We start from the raw sequence: 17,221 nt of genomic DNA, 5'->3' as shown, positions 1-17,221 counted from the left end.
CACTCTTGAGACTCAATCTCACTGAAGCTGAGTTTCTCCCCTAGAAAGAACGGCCACCTCCCCAGCCTTCACTATGCCAGGGTAGGGGCAGTGAGCATCAGGCCAGGGGCACCAAGTGGTCAGTTATTGGGCTCTCTCCAGATATGGTCTGTGTCCTGCAGGAAAAGCAGGTAGGTCAAGAGACTTCTTTTTTTATTTGTTTGTTTGAGATAGAGTCTTACTCTGTTGCCTAGGCTGGAGTGCAGTGACACAGTCTTGGTTGACTGCGACCTCCGCCTCCTGGGTTCAAGTGATTCTCCTGCCTCAGCCTCCCGAGTAGCTGGGATGACAGGCATGCACAGCCATGCCCAGCTAATGTTTGTATTTTTAGTAGAGATGGGGTTTCACCATGTTGGCCAAGCTGGTCTCGAGCTCCTGACCTCAACTGATGCACCTGCCTTGGCCTCCCAAAGGGCTGGGATTACAGGTGTGAGCCACTGCGCCCGACCCAAGAGACCTTTTAATAATTACATATTTAAGTGAAAATTTTGAATTCAGGCGTGCTGTCTGCCCAGGAGCCCGTGTATGACTGTGCCTGGCGGCTGTCATCAGGTGGCTTGCATTGAATGGGGATTATTGACTGCAAAGGAGAGTCATCAGGCTGACATGGCTGCTGCCTGTGTTACTTATCTGGAATTAATTGGGGTGCTTCATTTATTTTTTACAAGTCAGCAGTGGGCCGGGTGCAGTGGCTTACACCTGTAATCCTAGCACTTTGGGAGGATTGCTTGAGGCCAGGAGTTTAAGACCAACCTGGCCAACATAGCAAGACCGCATCTCTAAAAATATTTGTTAAAGTCAACAGTGGGGGTGCATGCATCAATGAATGGAAACACAGTGACTGCATTTGAGGATTTTGTTCAATATCAAATTTAGCCTCCCCCAATTGTGCTCTTTTTCCTAACTTCACTCCTCTGCTCCCACTAAATTCCTTTTTTTTTTTTTTTTTTTTTGAGACAGTGTCTCACTATGTTGCCTAGGCTGGAGTGCAATGGTCTGATTTTTGGCTCACTGCAACCTCCGTCTCCCAGGTTCAAGCGATTCTCCTGCCTCAATCTCCCAAGTAGCTGGGATTACAGGCCCGTGCCACCCCGCCCAGCTAATTTTTGTATATTTAGTAGAGACAGTGTTTCACTGTGTTGGCCAGGCTGGTCTCGAACTCCTGACCTCAGGTGATCCACCCGCCTCAGCCTCCCAAAGTGCTGGGATTACAGGTGTGAGCCACTGAGCCCTGCTGCTCCCAGTAAATTCTGCTGCAAAGACTGGAGTGCTCTTTTGGCCAGTCGCTCAGCAGTGTCCTGGCCATGTATCCGAGGATCTCCCTGCTTCTGGACCTCTGCTTCCCTCCCACCACTGCCAGGGTGGAGCCCCTCGTCACCAAGTTGCTGTACTGCAGTAGCTACCTCTTGGCACCAGGTGTGCCCACCTCCCACCACGGCTACCAGAGCTGTCTTCCTCAAACCCAGCTCAGACGGTGTTGCCCTCCACGTTACATGGCTCCACATTGCCACTAGAATAAAGCTCCAGTCTTTGGTGTGGTGCCCAGGGTCTCGCAGCCAGGCCCGGCCTGCTGTTCTGAGGCCTCATGCGTCGGGGGCTCCAGCCACTCCTGGCCTTTGTGTCGGGGCCCTGGCTAACTTTCGTATTTTGGGTAGAGATGGGGTTTCACCATGTTGGCCAGGCTAGTCTTGAACTCCTGCCCTTCCCTAATGTGCCATGCACGTTCATGCCGCCCATTTGCTTCTCTTCCTGCGGCCTAGCATTCCTTCCGTGGGCTGCTTTCCTTTCTTCAACTCTTCTTCCTTCAGGACTCAGTTGAGATTGCATCTCCCCCGCAAACATTCTTCAGTGACTGTCCCCATCATAGAACTGTGCTTCTACCTGTCATTTCAGAGCCAGGCACAGTGGCACACACCTGTTGTCCTAGCTACTTGGGAGTCTGAGGCAGGAGGATTGCTTGAGCCCCGGAAACTGAGCCTAATCTAGGCAACAGAGCAAGCTCCTATTTCTTAAAAAAAAAAAAAAATTATTTTAGTTTGACTCACATTATTTTTGTTGGAAGTTTACACACGGAGTGTGTAGGGACTTTACAGGCAGGGACCAATTGCTTAGTGACAGTATGTACCCAACAGGATTTTTGTTTTAATTTGGGATAGGGTCTCACTATGTTGCCTAGGCTGGTCTCAAACTCCTGGGCTCCAGTGATGCTCCCACATCAGCCTCCCAAAGTGCTGGGATTATTATTTTTTTATTTTATTTTATTTTATTTTTTTTGAAACGGAGTCTCGCTCTGTCACCCAGGCTGGAGTGCAGTGGAGCGATCTCGGCTCACTGCAAGCTCCGCCTCCCGGGTTCACGCCATTCTCCTGCCTCAGCCTCTCCGAGTAGCTGGGACTACAGGCGCCCGCCACCACGCCCAGCTAATTTTTTTTTTTTGTATTTTTAGTAGAGACGGGGTTTCACCGTGGTCTCGATCTCCTGACCTCGTGATCCGCCCGCCTCGGCCTCCCAAAGTGCTGGGATTACAAGCGTGAGCCACCGCGCCTGGCCAAAGTGCTGGGATTATAACTGCATGCAGCTGCACCAGCAGGATTTAAAATGTCAGGGAAAGTCAGTACTATTTGCAGCTCCATTTCTGAGTAACTCTGGGATGTGAGTTTTGATCCTATATTTGACCGTGTTACTGGTAGTCAAAGATAAAACTGCCTTCCATGCAGGTACAGGATGTCATCACACACAGTCGCCTGGTGGATGATGTGACTCCCACCCTCCCAGAAAAATTCTCAACTCTTGCTCTAAGTCACCATCAGCCTTCCCAGGGCATGAGGCAGAAGATGTTAGGTTATAAAAACCTTGTCGGCCAGGCGTGGTGGCTCACACCTGTAATCCCAGCACTTTGAGAGGCCAAGGTGGGTGGATCACGAGATCAAGAGATCAAGACTATCCTGCCCAACATGGTGAAACCCCATCTCTACTAAAAATACAAAAATTAGCTGGGCATGGTGGCGGGTGCCTGTAGTCCCAGTTACTCGGGAGGCTGAGGCACGAGAATCGCTTGAACCCAAGAGGCGGAGGCTCCAGTGAGAGCCAAGATTATGCCCCTGCTGAGCCAAGATGGTGGCTGCACTCCAGCCCGGGAGACAGAATGAGACTCTGCCTCAAAAACTACTAATAATAATAATAAATTAATTAAGAAACAAGGCCAGGTACAGTGGCTCATGCCTGTAATCTCAGCACATTGGGAGGCCAAGGCAGGCGGATCATCTGAGGTCGGGAGTTCGAGACTAGCCTGGCCAACATGGCGAAACCCCGTCTCTACTAACAATACAAAAATTAGCCAGGTGTGGTGGCACACGTCTGTAGTCCCAGCTACTTGGGAGCCTGAGGCACAAGAATCCCTTGAACCTGGGAGGCAGAGGTTGTAGTGAGCCGAGATCGCACCACTACACTCCAGCCTGGGTGACAGAGTGAGACTGTCTCAAAAAAAAAAAAAAAAAAAATTAAATTTTAATTTCAAGGATGAGGATGACTTTAGTGAAGTATCAAATAATGAATATGATTTCTACCTTTAATTTTTTTTTTTTTTTTTTTTGAGACAGAGTCTCGCTCTGTCGCCCAGGCTGGAGTGCAGTGGCACAATCTCCACTCACTGCAAGCTCCACCTCCCAGCTTCACACCATCCTCCTGCCTCAGCCTCCTGAGTAGCTGGGACTACAGGCGCCTGCCGCCATGCCCAGCTAATTTTTTTGTATTTTTAGTAGAGACAAGGCTTCACCATGTTAGCCAGGATGGTCTCAATCTCCTAATCTCGTGATCCACCCGCCTCAGCCTCCCAAAATGCTGGGATTACAGGCGTGAGCCACCGTGCCCAGCCTCAATTTTTTTTTTAAGATACAGCTTCTCTCTTCTTTCTGCCCCTATACAAATTACCAGAGCAATTACTGCTATAGGATTAAATTAAAGGGATTCTTAAATTAAATGGTTGGCTGCTGAACCAAGTTGTAGCGGTCAAATATGGAATTTTGTAGTGATTTATTATAATCCTAGTTTTTGGAAGAAAATTTGCATCACTTAGCAGATATTTAAGAGGCTTGTAACATTTCATTTCCCAGTACACATAAATATGCATTATGTCAGGCATTGGAATGTTTAGCAAACTAATGAAATTTGTAATTTAATTTATCAGGTCACAGCATTTAATGAAGAACTATTCAGTGTCAGTTTATGCCGTTAGGTAACAAACAGGATTGTATCATGCAGTAATTTATACAGAAAAGTATTTTATAAATAAAACATCAAATAAATGCCACTTTTTGTTTTAAAATAATACGTTTAAGAAATAATCCTAAAGGGAAAATGTCTGCTTTGTCGAATAAAGTAATTAAAGCATTTTTTAAAAACAAGAGAAAAAAATAAGGACCAAACAGGGACAGGCAGGAAAATGTCAGTGTGTTTGGATCAGCCAGGCTGGGCTGTGCTCAGTAGCAAGCCCCAGATATCAGCGACTTCACACAGTGAACCGTGGCCCCCGCTCCACGAAGCTAGCCCTGCATCTGTCCTCTTCTAGGGCAGTGGTCCTCCAGGTGGTGGATTCCTGATCCCGCCTGCCTTGCTCTGGGCTCCACCATCTCGGTTCCTTCTGCTTAGAGCCTGTTGCCAGAACTGGTCATGGGTCCTGCCTAACTCTAAGGGAACGTGAGGGAGCCATGGAGTGTTTGGGCAGGGCTGTGGTCTCTGCCACCGCATTCACCACATCCTGACCACCTCTTCCGTGGGACAGGCTCACAAACCTCATTCATCCAGGCGGCCTGGGTGACACTCTGGGGTAAAAATCTGCAGGAAAGCCCTCAGTTCAACTTTGTCATCTTTCACCTGTCTCTTCAATTCGGAATAAGCTGGTTTATACACTGGAAGTGCATCGTCTAGCAGTCTTTTATATGTGTTCTGAAAGGATGTTCACTGTGTAATGTGAACTCCATGTTCTGTGAGCGGTGTTGTTGCTGCCAACTCTGAGATGCTGGCCTGGTGTGTTTTTGTCACCATGTGACTGTTAGCATGATCACTGCTGCCTGTAGTTTCTCTTAGAGGCAGATTGAAGATTCTAATGTAAAATTATTTTTTAATTAGCATTTGTTTCTCAGCTATTTCTAGAGTTACTGCTGAAGGTACTTTATTTTGACTGGTACAGATCTTTGCATATGTAATGTTAGAGTTCCAGGGAGTTCTGTTTAAACTCCCTGGTAAAACATTCTGTACAAGATCAAGGGAGGAGAAAATACAGTTAATTTTTGGAATAGAGAAATTGTCATCTTTAGGAAATGCACAGAGGAATAATGATAATTTTTTTGTGTAGCAGTGAATGAATAGCTTTAAGTTGATGTCATAACTGAAGACACATGACGAGATTTTCACATAGCAGAGTCGTGCCTCTGTGTTTTGCTACGCTCCGTGGGCTGTCATCTGATACCAGTGACAACTGTGCAAGGGCGGCACCTCTTGATTCTGCACCCAGTGTGGGGCGTCCTCCACCTGTCCCTCCTCCGGCAGCACCACCAGCTAATGGAGCTGCACACCTTTTATTCCCCAGTTGAAAGTCAAAATAATCCATCACAATTAAAAACTTCTCATCCAAAAACACTATTAAGAAAATGAGGCCGGGCGCGGTGGCTCAAGCCTGTAATCCCAGCACTTTGGGAGGCCGAGACGGGTGGATCACGAGGTCAGGAGATCGAGACCAACCTGGCTAACACAGTGAAACCCCGTCTCTACTAAAAATACAAAAAAATTAGCTGGGCGTGGTGGCAAGTGCCTGTAGTCCCAGCTACTCAGGAGGCTGAGGCGGGAGAATGGCGTGAACCTGGGAGGCAGAGCTTGCAGTGAGCTGAGATTGCAACCTCCACTTCCCGGCTTCAAGTGATTCACTGCACTCCAACCTGGGCGACAAAGTGAGACTCCATCTCAAAAAAAAAAAAAAGAAAGAAAATGAAAAAGCAAACCACAGACTAGATTTACAATGCATGTATCTGACAGAAGACTAGTACCTACAATGTGCAGAGAACTCCTGTAACTCAGCAGTCAGGAGACAGTTCATTTTAAAATGAGCAAAAGACTTGAACAGGCACTTCACAAAAGAAGATATACAGACCAGGCACGGTGGCTCACGCTTGTAATCCCAGCACTTTGGGAGGCCGAGGTGGGTGGATCACGAGGTCAGGAGACCAAGACCACGGTGAAACCCCGTCTCTACTAAAAATACAAAAAATTAGCCGGGCGTGGTGACGGGCGCCTGTAGTCCCAGCTACTCGGAGAGGCTGAGGCAGGAGAATGGCGTGAACCCGGGAGGCGGAGCTTGCAGTGAGCCAAGATTGCGCCACTGCACTCCAGCCTGGGCGACAGAGCAAGACTCTGTCTCAAAAAAAAAAAAAAAGAAGATATACAGATGCCCATAAGCATATTAAAAGATTCCCAGCGTCATTCCTTAGCAGGAAATACAAATTAAAGCCACGACATGATACAACTTCACCTCTCCTAGAACGGCTGCCGTGGAAAACGTTCAGGGGTGCGGGCAGCCAGAACCCACAGACACGGCTGTGGGTGTGGAGCACAGGATCTCCATTAGGGAAACTGGCGGTTTCTTTAAAAATGAAACAGGCTGGGCACGGTGGCTCACACCTGTAATCCCAGCACTTTGGGAGGCTGAGACGGCCGGATCACCTGAGGTCAGGAGTTCAAGACCAGCTTGGCCAACGTGGCAAAACCCCGTCCCTACTAAAAGTACAAAAATTAGCTGGACGTGGTGGCAGATGCCTGTAATCCCAGCTACTTGGAAGGCTGAAGCAGGAGAATCACTTGAAGCCGGGAAGTGGAGGTTGCAGTGAACCGAGATTGCACCATTGCACTCCAGCCTGGGTGACAGAGCTAGATTCTGTCTAAAAAAAAAAAAAAGAAAAAATAGAAGGCAGAGGTTGCAGTGAGCCAAGATCACGCCACTGCACTCCAGCCTGGGCAACAGAACCAGACTCTGTCTCAAAAAAAATAAAAAAGAAGTCAGTTCAGCAGTTACCTCAGGGTAGAGGGCATTGGCCAGAAGGGAGTTGAGGGAACTTTTTGGGGTGACTAAGTTGTTTAAAACTGATTGGGACAGGTGCGGTGGCTCACACCTGTAATCCCAGCACTTTGAGAGGCTGAGGTGGGCGGATCACTTGAGGTCAGGAGTTCGAGACCAGCCTGGCCAACATGATTAAACTCCAAATGATGGAGTTTAATCTAACAAAGCTAACAAAAATTAGCTGGGCGTGGTGGCACACACCTGTAATCCCAGCTACTCAGGTGGCTGAGGCACGAGAATCACTTGAACCCAAGAAGTAGAGATTGCAGTGGCCCAAGATCACACCCCTGCACACCAGCCGGGATGACAGAGCGAGACTCCATCTCAAAAACAGAACAAAAAACAAAAACAAAAAACCAATTCAACTTAGCCCTGAAGATCTGTGCATTGCGCTGTAGGTAAAGTCTCAGAGGTCAGAGGTTGCTGATGCAGAGGACCCAGGCCAACCCAGGTCCAAACCTTAGATCCTCCTTTGCCTCCTGGCCTGGCCACCTCCTGCCATGTGGCCCTCAGCAGATCTCTTTCTGGCTGAGTCCCGATGGTTTCATGGGTGAAGTGGGACGATACTAATCGTGTGTCATTGTTGTGGGTTTGAGATGAGTATATGAAGACCTGGCTGACCAGCCTGTCCACAGCAGCTGCTCAGAAACTGTTGACTGCTGTTCTTTTAGCCAGACTATTATCAAATGTAATTTCCATTTTTAAAAAACTCTTCCCATTTCCTTTCCTCTTGCAATCAGTCTCAATAGCAGTGAGAAATAAATAAAAACGAAGATTCTTTGGGAGACTTAGTTTTGTTTTGTTTGTTTTTTTGAGATGGGGCCTCGTTCTGTCACCCAGGCTGGAGTGCAGTGGCACCATCACGGCTCACTGCAACCTCGACTTCCTGGGCCCAAGCAATCTCAGCCTCCCGAGTAGCTGGGACTACAGGTGTGTGCCACCACACCCAACTAATTTCTGTGTATTTTGTAGAGACAAGGTCTCACTGTGCTGCCCAAGCTGGTCTTGAACTTCGGGGTTCAACCGATCCACCTGCCATGGCCTCTGAAAGTGCTAAGATTACAGGTGTGTGCCACTGTGCCCAGTCAGTTTAATTCTAATTAAGATCAAGATTATCTGTAAATACGAGTTCCCTCTCTCCAAATCTAGAATTTGCTGGCATTAGTCACATGTCTGAGGAAGCTGACGATGGGACCCACATTGAGATACCAATCCCAGGGCTTGGTGGTTCAGGGCACTGGGCTGACAGCATCTTGACTGCTTTGCCTGTTGCCTGGAAGGGGTGCCGTGTAGCGCCTGGCAGGTGGCAGAGTGGCCAGAGGCCATCATTACTCTCTTGAGTTACGATGTTCTCAAGCTCAGCTGAGTCCACACAGCCGATGTGGATGGACTAGGACAGATCCGATGACTCAGCGTCCAAGTTCAGTTGCAAATGCAGCCTCATTTCTTTCTTTGAAGTAGAAAATCAAACTTCATAGATTAGTTGAAAGATTAGTCATTGTACAAAAGTAATTATAGTGTGTGTACTTTTCTTTGTCTACAGGAGCTGTAAAATTGACAAGCTTGGCATGTGGAAATCAGCACATCTGGGCCTGTGATTCCAGGGGTGGAGTTTACTTCCGTGTAGGGACTCAGCCTCTCAATCCCAGTCTCATGCTTCCAGCCTGGATAATGATTGAGCCACCTGTCCAGGTAAGCAGAAGTTAGCTGGTGGAACTCACTCCTCAGTAACTGTGGAGTTACTCACTCCCCAGAAACTGTGAGGATGCTGGTACTGGGAAAAAGGATCCCCACAGCCTTTAGAGGCCTCCCAGCAAATGCGGGGAGCCATGACCCCAGGGTCTACACACTCTCGTTCATCAACATCACAATTGGAATTCGGGATTTGTGAAGTTTAGAGCTGAACAGATTGTTACAGATAATGAATCAACACATATATTTTCTCTTTCAAAATAATAATATTTTGTTTCTGACTTTTTACGAAGTGAATATTTTTTAAATCTGCCTATATATTGGAACCTCTATTTTATAATAATAATGATAATAAATCAGTACCCAGAAGTATAAAGAAGAAAGTAAAAGTTACCTTGAATCTTGTCATGGAGAAAATGCTGAGTGCCTCTCTTGGTTTGTTGAAGAAATTCCATTTCCTGTCCAGCCCACCGCTGGCCAGCTCCTGCCATGTTTCAGCTGACCGTGCATCTCAACATAGGGTCTGTGCTCTTCTGACCTCCAGCACTCAGCTCACAAGCAGAAGTCTGATTTGAATGTACTATCTAGTTACCCTTAAAGATGCCACAGGAGGCCGGGCGCGGTGGCTCACGCCTGTAATCCCACCACTTTGGGAGGCCGAGGCGGGCGGATCACGAGGTCAGGAGATTGAGACCATCCTGGCTAACACGGTGAAACCCCATCTCTACTAAAAATACAAAAAATTAGCCGGGCGAGGTGGCGGGTGCCTGTAGTCCCAGCTACGCGGGAGGCTGAGGCAGGAGAATGGCGTGAACCCCGGGGGGCGGAGCCTGCAGTGAGCCGAGATCGCGCCACTGCACTCCAGCCTGGGTGAAAAAGCGAGACTCCGTCTCAAAAAAAAAAAAAAAAAAAAGATGCCACAGGCTTGGTTCCTGTGCTGGATAGATTTCTGTTGCAGTTTTTTTTTTTTTTTGAGACGGAGTCTTGCTCTGTCACCCAGGCTGGAGTGCAGTGGCGCGATCTCGGCTCACTGCAAGCTCCGCGTCCCGGGTTCCCGCCATTCTCCTGCCTCAGCCTCTCCGAGTAGCTGGGACTACAGGCGCCCGCCACCACGCCCGGCTAATTTTTTGTATTTTTAGTAGAGACGGGGTTTCACCGTGGTCTCGATCTGCTGACCTCGTGATCCGCCCGCCTCGGCCTCCCAAAGTGCTGGGATTACAAGCGTGAGCCACCGCGCCCAGCCTGATTTCTGTTGAAGTTTATAACTGGGGGCTGTGGTTTTTTGAGACTTACTTGCCCAGACTCCTGCTAGCCACCATTTGGTAACTCTGTTGGGAAACAGGTGAAGTTGCCAATTGTGGAGGCAGCAGTGGGGCAGGGGGGATGGTTCGTTGTTGGGCAGAGAAACCTTCAGTGGAGTCAGGAAAGAGGTAAAGAGTAGGGTAAATGCCTCTGTGCATAACTGTTTACATTTTGGTCATGGTGAGGCCTCAGGGATGAGGACACCAGTCCCATCCACCAGCTCTGGGGAGTGTGGTTGGTGGGAGAACCTTTACTGAAATCAGTATTCAGCCCCAGAGCTCTGTGGAGGCCACCACTAGCGGTCATGGCCACAGGGAGGCTTCTCGTCCTCATTGGTGGGTCTTCCTCCTCCAGAGGGTGACGGGGATGATATTATCTATGACAGCACTTTGTGAATGATACAGCACTGTCAAACTTGAGGTTGTACATAATGAATTATAACACATGCTCTGTTTTCCCTCTGTACACGGTGACGTACTCATAGTGGCACAGAGGGAGCAGTCCACCCTGCAGAGAGGAGCCTTTATCACTGCCATGTTTAGCACTACTGGGGTACAGTGATTATGAAAAGCAAGCCGCTTGTCGTTAGTTTAGTTATTGTCCTTAAATTCTCTGGTTGCCTGCACCCAGGTGGACTCCTTTGACACACCACTGTCAATACGTTCCTTTTTTTCCTTCTAACAACTTTATATTCCTTTTAAGTTACAACCCGCATAGCATAAAATTTCAGCCTTCTACAGTATGCAGCTCAGTGGTTTTTAGCATATTCACAGAGTGTGCAACAGTTAGCACTATCCAATTCCAGAATGTTTTCATCACTCCAAAAAAAAGAAAACACCCTTACCCATTAGCAGTCACTTCCTGTTCTCACAGAACCAGCCCCTGCGCCCATGGTGGCCACTCATCTGCTTTCTATTTCTATGGCTTTGCCTATTCTGGACATTTTATATAAATTGGATCATATAATATGTGGCCTTTTTTATCTGACATCTTTCACTTTGTATCATGTTTCAGAGTTCATCCACGTTGTAGATGTATCAGTTCTTAATTCCTTTTTATGACTATATAACAGCTCTGTTGCATGGATAGGCCACATCGGTTTATCATTTCACCAGTGGATGGACATTTGGATTGTTTCTGCTTCTTGGCTACTGTGAATAATGCTGCTGTCAACATTTGTGTGCAAGTCTTTAGGGAGGATGTATGTTCCCGGTTCTATTGGGTGTCTGTCTGTAAGTGGAATTGCAGGTCATATGGCGATTCTGTGTTGAACTTTTTAAGGATGTCAAAGTGTTTTGCAGCCACTGGGCTGCGCCATTTTGTGTTCCACCAGCAAGATATGAAGGTTCTCGTTTTTCCTATCCTCACCAATTTTTTTTTTTTTTTTTTTTTGAGACAGAGTTTCGCTCTTATTGCCTAGTCTGGAGTGCAATGGCGCAATCTTGGCTCACTACAGCCTCCGCCTACCGGGTTCAAGCAATTCTCCTGCCTCAGCCTCCTGAGTAGCTGAAATTACAGGCATGCACCACCATGCCCAGCTGATTTTTGTATTTTTAGTAGAGACGGGGTTTCACCATATTGGTCAGGCTGGTCTCGAACTCCTGACCTCAGGTAATCCACCCTCCCCCGGCCTCCCAAAGTGCTGGGATTACAGGTGTGAGCCACTGCACCTGGCCTTTCCAATTTTTTGTTGTTATTTTATTTTTCTGGTCTCAGAAACTGCCTCATATGTCTAATTTTTTAATACTAGTCATCATAGTAGTTGGAAAGTGGTATCTCATTGTGGTTTTGATTTGCATTGACCTAACAACTAATGATATTGAACATCCCTCTTTTCATGTGTTTGTTGGTTATTTGTGTATCTTCTTTCAAGAACTGAGTGTTCCATTTTTTTTTTTTTTTAAGATGGAGTCTCACTCTGTTGCCCAGGCTGGAGTGCAGTGGCACAATCTCTGCTCACTGCAATCTCTGCCTCCTGGGTTTGAGCGATTCTCTTGCCTCAGCCTCCTGAGTAGCTGGGATTACAGACATGTGCCTCCACGCCTGGCTATTTTTTTTTTTCCATATTTTTTTAGTAGAGGCAGGGTTTCACCATGTTGGCCAGGCTGGTCTCAAACTCCTGGCCTCAGGTGATCTGCCCACCTCGGCCTCCCAAAGTGCTTGGATTACAGGCGTGTGCCACCGTGCCCAGCCTCAAATCTTTTGCTCATTTTTAAATTGTGTTATCTTTTACTGAGTTTGTTTGTTTGTTTTGAAATGGAGTCTTGCTCTGTCGCCCAGGCTGGAGTGCAGTGGCATGATCTCAGCTCACTGCAACTTCTGCCTGCTGGGTTCAAATGATTCTACTGCCTCAGTCTCCTGAGTAGCTAGGATTACAGGCGTGCCCCACCATGCCTGGCTAATTTTTGTATTTTTAGTAGAGACGGGGTTTCACCATGTTGGCCAGGATGGTCTCGAACTCCTGACCTTGTGATCCACCTACCTGAGTCTCCCAAAGTGCTGAGATTACAGGTGTGAGCCACTGTGCCCAGCCTGTTGAGTTTTATATAAGAGTTCTTTATGTATTCTGGGTACTAGACCTTTATCAGACACATGATTTACAAGTATTTTCTTCCATTCTGTGTGCATTGTCTTTTACTTTCTTTATGATGTTCCTTGATGCACAAATATTTTTATTTTGATGAAGTCGTTTATTTATTTTTTCTTCATTTGCTTCTGCTTTTAGTTGCCTAATCCAAGGTCACAAAGATTTACCTCTATGTTTTCTTCTAGCAGTTTTATAGTTTTAGCTCTTACATTAAGTGCTTCATCCATTTTGAGTTGATTTTTGAATATGGTATGAGATCGGTGTCCAGATGCATTCTTTTACATGTGGGTATCCAATTGTACCAGCACCATTTATTGAAAAAACTATTCTGTCCACATTAAATTATTTATTTTTATTTCTTTATTTATTTTTTTGAGACAGAGTCTCGCTCTGTCACCCAGGCTGGAGTGCAATGACACAATCTCGGCTCACTGCAAGCTCCGCCTCCTGGGTTCACGCCATTCTCCTGCCTCAGCCTCTCCGAGTAGCTGGGACTACAGGCGCCCACCACCACGCCCGGCTAATTTTTTTTTTTTGTATTTTTAGTAGAGACGGGGTTTCACCATAGTCTTGATCTCCTGACCTCGTGATCCACCCGCCTCGGCCTCCCAAAGTGCTGGGATTACAAGTGTGAGCCACCGCGCCCGGCCCGCATTAAATTATTTTAACACCCTTGTCAAAATCAATTGATTGTAAATATAAAGGGTTACTACTGGGCTCTTAGTTATATCCCAGTGATCTGTATATCTATCCTTATACTACACTGTCCTGATTACTTAGCTTTGTGGTAAATTTTGAAATCAGGAAGTATGAATCCTCTAACTTTTTCTTTTTCAAGATTTTTTCAGCTACATGGAGCCCCTCCTACATCCATGTGAATTTTAGGATAAGTACTTCAATTTCTGCAAAAAAAGAAAAAATACTAACTGGAATTTTGAAAGGAATTGTGTTGAATCAATAGATAAATTTGGAAAATCTTCTAGTCTGTGAACATGGAATGTCTTCCCATTTATTTAGATCTTCTTTACTTTCCTTCACCAATGTTTTGTAGTTTTCAGAGTATATGTTTTATACTGCTTTTGTTAAGTTTATTTCTAAGTTCTGTATTCCCTTTGATACTATTGTAAATGGAATTGTTTTCTTGATTTTCAGATTGCCCATTGCTAGTATAGATTTTTGTATATTGATCTTGTGTCTGGCAACCTTGCTGAATTTGTTTATTGGGTCTAACAGGTTTTCATAGATTCTTTTGCATTTTCTATAGATGAGATCATGGCTTCCGACATGGTCTGCCAATAGAGATAATTTTACTTCTTCCTTTCTCTCTGTATGTCTTTTATTTTACTATCTTGCCTGATTGCCCTGGCTGGAACTTCTAGTACAATGTTTAGTAGAAGTGGCGAGAATGGGCATCCTTGTCTTGTTTCTTATCTTAAGGGGAAGGCATTCAGTCTTTTACCATTAAATATGATGTGAGCTTTGTGTTTTCTTAGGCTCCCTTTATTAGGTTGAAGTTCCCTTCTATTCCTAGAAGGAATTCTAGGAGTTCTTTCCATTCCTAGTTTGTTCAGTGTTTGTTATGAAAAAAGGGTGTTGGGTTTTGTCAAATGCTTTTTCTATGCCTATTGAGATCGGTCATGTGGTTTTTTTCCTTTATTAATATGATACATTATACTGATGGAGTTTTGTATGTTGAAACACAGTTTCATTCCTGGGATAAATCCCAGTTGGTCATGATGTGTAATCCTTTGTATGTATATGCTGCTGGATTTGGTTTGCTAAAGTTTTGTTGAGGATTTTTGTGTCTATATTCATGAGAGATATTGATCTTTGGTTTTCTTGTCATGTGTTTATCTGGTTTTGGTATCAAGGTAATGCTGGCCTCATAGAATGCATTGGGAAGTGTTTTCTTCTTTTCTACTTTTTGGAAGAGTTTTTGAAAGATTGGTTTTATTTTTTACACCCCATTTGTTAGAATTCATCATCTCATCCATGAATTCATGTAGCCATGTAGGCCTGAGCTTTTTTTGTGGGAAGTTTTTTTGACTACTTGTTCAATCTCTTTATTCATTATAAGTCTATTCAGAATTTTTTTTTTTTCTGACATGGAGTCTCGCTCTGTCACCCAGGCAAGAGGACGTTGGCGCAATCTCGGCCCACTGCAACCTCCGTCTCCTGGGTTCTTGCAATTCTCCTGCCTCAGCCTTCCTAATAGCTGGGACTACAGGCATACACCACCACATGCAGCTAATTTTTCTATTTTTAGTGGAGACGAGGTTTCACCATGTTGGCCAAGCTTGTCTTGAACTTCTGACCTCAAATTATCCACCCTCCACAGCCTCCCAAAGTGCTAGGATTACAGGCATGAGCCACTGCACCCAGCCTATTCAGAATTTTCTATTTCTTCTTCTTCTTCTTCTTCTTTTTTTTTGAGACAGAGTTTTGCTCTTGTTGCCCAGACTGGAGGGCAGTGGCACAATCTCGGCTCACTGAAACCTCCACCTCTCAGGTTCAAGCAATTCTCCTGCCTCAGCCTCCCAAGTAGCTGGGGTTACAGGTGTGCACCACCATGCCCAGCTAATTTTGTTTTTTGTGGGTTTTTTTTTGAGACAGAGTCTCGCTCTGTCGCCCAGGCTGGAATGCAGTGGCACGATCTCAGCTCACTGCAGCCTCCGCCTCCTGGGTTCAAGCAGTTCTCCTGCCTCAGCCTCACGAGTAGTTGGGACTACAGGCGTGTGCCTCCACATCCAGCTAATTTTTTGTATTTTTAGTAGAGATGGGGTTTCACTATGTTGCACAGGATGGTCTTGATCTCCTGACCTCGTGATCCACCTGCCTCAGCCTCCCACAGTGCTGGGATTACAGACGTGAGTCACTGTGCTCAGCCTAATTTTGTATTTTTAGTAGAGACAGGGTTTCACTATGTTGGCCAGACTGGTCTCAAACTCCTGATCTCAAGTGATCTGCCCACCTCGGCCTCCCAGAGTGCTGGGATTACAGGTATGAGCCACTGTACCCTGCCTCTCTTTCTTCTTGATTCAGTCTAAGTAGTTTATTCTTTCTAGGAATTTGTTCATTTCATCTATTTTATCTAATTTGTTGGCATCCAATTGTTCATAGTATTCTTCTTTTTTTTTTTTGAGACAGAGTCTCACTGTCGCCCAGGCTGGAGTGCAGTGGCGTGATCTCGGCTCACTGCAGGCTCCGCCCCCCGGGGTTCACGCCATTCTCCTGCCTCAGCCTCCCGAGTAGCTGGGACTACAGGCGCCCGCCATCTCGCCTGGCTAATTTTTTGTATTTTTAGTAGAGACGGGGTTTCACTGTGTTAGCCAGGATGGTCTCGATCTCCTGACCTCGTGATCCGCCCGCCTTGGCCTCCCAAAGTGCTGGGATTACAAGCGTGAGCCACCGCGCCTGGCCCACAGTATTCTTCTTTAATACTTTTTATTTCTGTGAAGTTGGTAGTAATGTCTCCTCTTTCTGATTTTATAATTTGAATTGGCTGGGCACAGTAGCTCATGTCCATAATCCCACTTTGGAAGGTTGAGGCAGGAAGACCACTTGAGCCTAGGAGTTCAAGACCAGCCTGGGCAGCATAGCAAGACATCATCTCTACCAAAAAAAAAAAAAAATTACCTGGGCCTGGTAGTGCACCTGTAGTCCCAGCTGCTCGGAAGGCTCAGGTAGGAGAATTGCTTGAGCCCAGGAGTTCAAGGCTGCAGTGAGCTATGATTGCCAATTTTATTGCCAATTGCCACTATACTCCAGCCTGGGCAACAGAGCATGACTCTAATAATAATAATAATAATTTGAATCTTCTCTCGTTTTTTCTTAGTCTAGCTAAAGGTTTGTCAATTTTGTTGCTCTTTTCAAAACACCTCCTTTTGGTTTTCTTGCTTTTTCTCTGTTGTTTTTCTATCCTCTGTTTCTTCTATTTCCACTCTGTTACTTCCTCCACACATTCTTGTGCACAGTGCTTTGCTTGATAGTGATATTCCTCTGGTAGCTCCAAGGAATATTTGTCACAATTATCACGTACATGTGGAAGACCTGTGGTAACATTGGACTGTAAAGTTTGTAGGATCCCAGTGCAGAGGCAGGCCAGTGTTAGTAAAGGGCTGCTGAGTGCAAGAGCGAGGTTTGCAGGATGTGTTGTGGAAAGAACATCCTTGAGTGAGTTGAGCGCCCATGTGCCTTGCCTCCTCCTTTTCCCAGCAAGCCAGAGGCCAGGATGCTGGAGAGTAGGGCAAGCAGGAAGCTGCCGGGCTCAGTCCTCAGTGGGGCTGGAGCCACCCTTGCCTCTGCTGTGTGCACCTCTCTGCAGCCATGGGGCCACACAGGTACCTGGCAAAAGGGTTACATGGAGAACTGTGTGCAACCAGAAATTCCTGTTCCTGTCTCCATGTAGACTCTAGAATCACCTCTAGGAAGCAAAGCTAAAATGGGGAAGAGAGCTTTGCTTAAAGTGCTCTATTGACTGTGGTGATCAACAG

The 17,221-nt window shown here is 46.2% G+C and overlaps 1 protein-coding gene across 4 annotated transcripts in view; it reads left to right on the top strand.

The window, feature by feature from the left end:
• Positions 1 to 17,221, top strand: part of TECPR2 (tectonin beta-propeller repeat containing 2) — a 143,788-nt gene that overhangs the window by 95,881 nt on the left and 30,686 nt on the right. For all 4 annotated transcript variants that reach the window (XM_055288102.2, XM_055288103.2, XM_063643823.1 and 1 more), the window contains exon 17: positions 8,691 to 8,839. In XM_055288102.2, coding sequence (XP_055144077.1) covers positions 8,691 to 8,839 — 149 coding nt within the window. The remainder of the gene's footprint in view (positions 1 to 8,690; positions 8,840 to 17,221) is intronic.

This window comes from Symphalangus syndactylus, chromosome 8 (assembly GCF_028878055.3).
Source record: "Symphalangus syndactylus isolate Jambi chromosome 8, NHGRI_mSymSyn1-v2.1_pri, whole genome shotgun sequence".
In the NCBI taxonomy this organism is placed as follows: Eukaryota; Metazoa; Chordata; class Mammalia; order Primates; family Hylobatidae; genus Symphalangus; species Symphalangus syndactylus.
This window is presented reverse-complemented; position numbering and strand designations above follow the sequence as displayed.